The sequence below is a fragment of the Apaloderma vittatum genome, unplaced genomic scaffold (genome assembly GCF_000703405.1).
Source record: "Apaloderma vittatum isolate BGI_N311 unplaced genomic scaffold, ASM70340v1 scaffold29017, whole genome shotgun sequence".
In the NCBI taxonomy this organism is placed as follows: Eukaryota; Metazoa; Chordata; class Aves; order Trogoniformes; family Trogonidae; genus Apaloderma; species Apaloderma vittatum.
In genome coordinates this window covers 849-2,921 of record NW_009728309.1, presented here as the reverse complement: position 1 = coordinate 2,921, position 2,073 = coordinate 849, and the positions used below count along the sequence as shown (strand labels likewise).

The 2,073-nt window shown below is 61.3% G+C and overlaps 1 protein-coding gene across 1 annotated transcript in view; it reads left to right on the top strand.

The window, feature by feature from the left end:
• The window catches only part of SLIT1 (slit homolog 1 (Drosophila)), a gene marked incomplete at both ends in the record, with an annotated part of 14,034 nt that overhangs the window by 11,116 nt on the left and 845 nt on the right, over nucleotides 1-2,073 (top strand). Inside the window, 5 exon segments of the mRNA XM_009874041.1 lie at nucleotides 1-17; nucleotides 200-297; nucleotides 985-1,124; nucleotides 1,498-1,591; nucleotides 1,752-1,889. The exon segment at nucleotides 1-17 is cut by the window's left edge and continues 1 nt beyond it. Coding sequence (XP_009872343.1) covers nucleotides 1-17; nucleotides 200-297; nucleotides 985-1,124; nucleotides 1,498-1,591; nucleotides 1,752-1,889 — 487 coding nt within the window.

The window sequence follows — 2,073 nt, the reverse complement described above, 5'->3', positions numbered from 1 at the left end:
GCCCCAGCGGCTACAAGGTATTGTGGCCCTGGGGGTCCCTGCTGCACGGGGACCCACCCCTGCAGAGGGTGAGGGGGCAGCACAGGGGCTCTGCCTTGCCCCCCTGGACTGTCCCCTTTCCCTGCACACCACAGGGCCCTGCCGAGTGGGACAGGCCAGGGGAAGTGGGACATGGTGCCACCTCTTCCTATTTCCTCAGGGCAGGGACTGCGAGGTGGCACTCGGTGGCTGCTCCTCCAACCCCTGCGCTAACGGGGGGACCTGCCAGCCCCAGGAGGGGGAAGGAGCTGGGTTCAGGTGAGTGCTGGACAGGAACCCATGAAAATATTTGGGCAGCAGCATGGAGCCCTGGCATCCCACAGAGATAAAGTCTGGTGCTTGCTTTCCCTCCTGTGTGCTCCCTGGGGTGTGTAGCCAGAATACTGCGTTCACCCAGCAGCTCCAGCCCATGCTGCCAGCTCTGCGCAGCGTCAGCAGGCCTGAGTCCCAGCTCTGCTTCCCCGTGCCCCCTCAAAATCCCTAGGCTCCAGACGTAGTGGGGATAGGATGTCCCACCACCATGGGAGGTATGGAGAAAGCCGTGGGACTTGGGTCTGGGATCTCTGCTACAGGAATACTGAAAGATGGGGCCCTAGCGTCCCTGCTGCTCCCTGCAAGGGCTGCCATGCCCCCACACAACTCCCGCTACCCTGAATGCTTCAGTCCTTTCCAGGAACCGGGGGCTAATTAGTGGCTGAAAATAGACCTGAGGCCAGGGGCGAGGAGGTGGGCTGTGCAGCTGCCCCCCCACCCCGGTGCTAAGTGGCCTCTCAGCCCGTTGTCCTGGCAACTCAGCATCCTCAGGGATGTTCCAAAGGAGGACAAGGAGCCCTGCTCTCTGGAGACTTTTGGCATGCACACATGCTCGCATGCTGGCATTTTGAGGGGATGACCCCAAAATGTTCTGTTTCCTATACACTTACGCTGTTCTATGCCTTGTGGCAGGTGCCTGTGCCCAGGGGGCTTCGAGGGCCCGAGCTGCCGTGCTGCCAGCGACCCCTGCAAGGAGCACAGCTGCAAGAACGGCGGCTCCTGCGTGCCCAGTGCCACCAACTACACCTGCCTGTGCCCTGCTCCCTACACAGGTACCCACCATGAATCCCAGACATCCTCAGACCTTGCGGGCCTGGCAGGGGTATGCACCCAGTGCTTCTCCCTTCCCAGCAATGAGAGCTAATAGCTCCTTTGCCCACTGCACCAGCGCCCATCACCATGGCCTCTGGATGCAGCTGCCTCGAGTTTGGGTACACTGAGTTGAGCCTCTGTGGCCTGGCACACCCACTGTACCTGGCTTGGGCAGAGCCCTGTGCCCACGGCGGCGCCAGCTGAGGGCTTGGCAGCTCCCTGTCTTGAGCTGAGCCCCCTCATGGGCTCTCCCTGCCCTGCAGGGACCAGGGCTGCCCTTCTTGTCCTGGAGGTGTTGGGAACCCCCTCAGCATCCCCTCTTCTGCCCTGCAGGGGATTTCTGTGAGCAGCCACCAGATTTCTGCTCAGCTGAGCTCAGCCCGTGCCAGCATGGCTCCACCTGCATCTCCACCAGCCAGGGGCCTAGGTGAGCCCACACTCCCCCAACTGCTTTCTCCCGGCTGCCTGGTGGGAGAGATTTGCTTTGGGGGGGCTGCAGCTTGTGGGAGGTGGATGCCAGGAGGAGCAAGCACCCACCAGCACAGAGGGGAAGGAAGGGGCAACCATAAACCCCCCACCTGCCTCAGGTGCGAGTGCGTGCCTGGCTACATCGGGAGCAACTGCAGTGAGAACTTTGATGACTGCCAGGACCACCGATGCCAGAACAACGCCCGCTGTGTGGATGAGGTGAACGGCTACTCCTGCATCTGCACTGAGGGCTACAGGTACCACCGGGAAGATGGGGGGACCACTGAGTGTAGTGGGGATGGTTATGTGTCACTGTGTGGGAGGAGCCAATCCTGGCTATTGTGTCTGTCCATCCATCCATCCATCCATCCATCTAACCAGCCGTCCATCCAGCCATCCATCTGTCTAACCATCCATCCATCCCTCCATCCCAGTGTTAGA